The sequence below is a fragment of the Cryptotermes secundus genome, unplaced genomic scaffold (assembly GCF_002891405.2).
Source record: "Cryptotermes secundus unplaced genomic scaffold, Csec_1.0 scaffold1781, whole genome shotgun sequence".
NCBI classification, from domain to species: Eukaryota; Metazoa; Arthropoda; class Insecta; order Blattodea; family Kalotermitidae; genus Cryptotermes; species Cryptotermes secundus.
In genome coordinates this window covers 13,108-16,533 of record NW_019735583.1, presented here as the reverse complement: position 1 = coordinate 16,533, position 3,426 = coordinate 13,108, and the positions used below count along the sequence as shown (strand labels likewise).

Here is a 3,426-nt window from a genome sequence, read left to right as displayed (position 1 = left end):
CACACGGTGGATACTAACTTAATCGAAATGTGAAGCACAATAGATCATTGAAGGTCACGGTGCGAAGTCCGGTTTTATGGTTCACCCCTCATACTCATACTCACTCACAATGGTAAATATCTGCTTTGGCTGTATAATATTCATTCCCTCTAAGCTCTATGCTAAATGGCGTGTAAAAGGTCGGTCCATATATGACAGTAAAACTGGCTTTTTCTGTACAATTGGTGTTTACACAGGAAAATGTATGGAACCGGAAGATACTGGTGGACCACTCAGGGACTAAGTTATTTTTAAATTTTTAAATTTAAATTGATTGAGAACAAAGGGCATGTTGCCTGTTATGGTAAAGCAAGTGTCACATAACTTCGTACAAGGCCAAGAGTAACCTTGAATGTGCAGAAGAAAAATATCAGACAAAGGGGTGGGTTCGAGGGCATGAGAAGGGACAGGGGTCCAGTTGTTTGTGCCTTGCAAACAACTGGCTGCCTGTCACTTCTCCAACCCACCCCCTTGACTGAAATTTTTCTTCTGCGCATTCATGGTTACTCTTGGCCTTGTTTGAAGTTACGTGACACTTGCTATAGCTTACTTTCTCTCCCTGCCTTTTTACAGAAACTGAGAACAAACAGCACAGGTGCATATGACACTTTGAGGGAAAATAGAAAAGGCCTTCCTATCGACCCAGAGCCATGAACATTTAATATAAGAAAGGGGGATGAGCCAAGATTTGGGTGAATACAATGAACATGATTATATATTCTTGGCGAGAGGCAAGGCTAATGAATCTGCTCTTGGCTATGCATAATAGTGGAACTGAATTACTGAAAGTACAATCTAGGGGCACGTGGTAGTGTATAAGCAGGCCGATACTTTTTGGCCGGTGTCCTTCACTGTCAGCACATGAGAGCGAGTCTATGCTACGAACTTACTTCGTCTGCAGAGAGAACATTCGTAGGCTGGCTGTTTGTGAGGTTGGAAGTTGCTCTCCGACTGCAGGATGAATTTAACTGGAACTTCAGTCCTATCAGTCACAATTCAGGTTTTTTAACATCCTATTATGATGAACTAATTTACTCATAGTATGCTGCACTACACTAGCAACGTTAAATTAAAATACGCATAAACCTAACACAATACTAATTATTCGTCTAACAGTTCCACTCCAGACAAGTCACTGTTTTCACTGAGTTCAGTTGTATCATTATCACTGGAGTCGCTGTCACTGCTGTCTTCAGAACGTCGGATGATAATTCTTTCTATAGTGTTCTCTCTAATTCCCTCTTTTTTGATATATTCCTTTTCATTTTTTTTTGTGCGGTCGCAGACTTTTCCCCAATTCTCTGTTCCAAATCCACTGAACCATTTCTCACAAATCTTTGCCACGTCATCCAAATGAAATGAGACATTTTCTGCCCCTACTGACTGCTTAACATCAGCCCAAACGAGTTCAATCGGATTCAAGTCTGGATGATAAGGTGGAAGTCGTAATACCGTGTGTCCATATGCAACCATTATGTTGTCCATTACAAAGTTTTTGTGGAGGGGTTTATGTGTCTTTATCAGGTCATAGAGCTGAATTTTCAGCATTCTGTCATGAAATGGCACCTTGTTCACTGTAAGCCACTCCATCATCTTGGCCTTCATGGTCTGGCTGGTTGGCGCCTTATTAAATTGCATGGTGTGATATGGGGCATTATCTACAACAAGAACTGATTTTGGAGGCAAATTCGGAATAAGTTTTTCTGTTAGCCACTTCTGATAATTTGTCACGTTCATTTCGCTATGATAGTCCCCGGTCTTGAGATGAGATTTAAATATCAACAATGACCCGGGAATGAAGCCGGTTCTGCCTCCCGCGTACACAATAATCAGCCTCTGGCCTTTCGATACGGGTGCCATGTACCCCGATGGAGTGTCATCTGTCCAGTTTTTAGGTCTGGTGTGACTGCTGTGAATGAAGGTCTCGTCCTCATAAATTATAGTCTGACCTTCCTCCCTGTACTTCTTTATTGCACACAAATATGCTACTCTCTTTGACCTAATGTCCCTCTCGATCAAGGCGCCCCTGTTATTTCGCGTTTTCTTCCATTTAAAACCCATCTTCCATAAAATCAATTTCAGGCTGGTACTACCTCCCTTGAAATTTATGGTTTCCCTGAGTTTTGTAAGTAGTTTCCTCACAGTAGGCAGTTTCTTCTTGGGTGTAGAAATCATATGCTGTCCGTCGAATCACGGATATATCGAAATCATCTGGATTTGTTATCTGTTTAGGTACAGAATAGTGTTTACCGGGAGTTCCAAACATAGCACCTTCTTTTTCACATCGAGAACCTTCATTCAGAATTGTCCGTAAACTTCTTTCTGAAACTCCGGTTGACCTGACTATTCTCGCTTGTACCTTCCTTAACGGTATCAATACATGACTTTTCATAAATGAATGGATGTTATTACAAACTCTCGGGTCTGGCTGTGCAATGTTTGTTATCAAGTTTTGACTGAATAGGTGCCATTTGTTTTCTATTTAAATGTGTTACTGCCCTAAAAGAAATATATCAGTTAAAAACAAGCAAGTGGCACATGGGAAAAGCACACAATATCTACTAATAACAGCGATCCTGCAAGCTCAACGTCTACCTTCTTACTGAGGCAACATAGTGTCGCTGCACATGCTCACCAACCTTAGGCTCGCCGACTTGCGTCAGACCACTACGCATCAGAGATCCACCGGCCAAAATCCGCCATCCCACCTATAACTGGTCGAGACACTATACTACAAGCTGGAAAGTTGCAGGTTTGGTTCCCATTTAGTTTATTGGATTTTTTTAATTGACCTAATCTCTCTGGCCCCACTATGTGCCTGGAGTTGAGTCAGCCTCTAACAGAAATGGCTACCAAGAATCTTCCTTGGGGGTGAAGGGCGGCCAGCGTGTAAGGCTGACGACGTCACCGCCATCAGTGAGACGATTCTATAGAAAATGTGTGAAACTCGATGTTTAAGGAAAGGTAATATGAATTTCACACTGTACATAAACCCAGATTGGTGGCACATTACATGACACATATGAATGCAACAGATTTCATCAAATACCTCCAGTTACAGGTAGCACATAAGAATTTAAAGGTGCCATTTTCTGTGTTATTTTATGATAGAAACAGCCTTTATAAGTGGGAGAATCACTGACATCCAATGAGAGAGGAAGAAAATTTGATGAATTAGAGAATCACTGACAGTATCTACTGAGAGGGGAAGAAAATTTGATGACCACTTCCCAAAGCTCAACTGAGTGAATGTCACTTCATTTGACAACTTGATGGTAAATCTCATGTGAATGTTGTTTGCTCCACGAGGTCATCACAATACAAATACAAAGGAAAGAAGGACTGTAGGAGGTAGACTTCATTTTTCTGTCCAGGAGAGCCTGCAAC

At 41.5% G+C, this 3,426-nt stretch overlaps 1 protein-coding gene across 1 annotated transcript; it reads right to left on the bottom strand.

Moving 5' to 3' along the window:
* Window positions 1-1,140: 1,140 nt before the first annotated feature.
* LOC111869699 lies at window positions 1,141-2,100 on the bottom strand. The gene has a single exon (XM_023861398.1). The coding sequence runs from the start codon at window positions 2,098-2,100 to the stop codon at window positions 1,141-1,143; it is 960 nt and encodes a 319-aa protein (XP_023717166.1).
* Between the last annotated feature and the right edge of the window lie 1,326 nt (window positions 2,101-3,426).

Coding starts and splice junctions, on each gene's coding strand:
- LOC111869699 (XM_023861398.1), bottom strand. CDS start 2,100: ATGGGTTTTAAATGGAAGAAAACGCGAAATAACAGGGGCGCCTTGATC.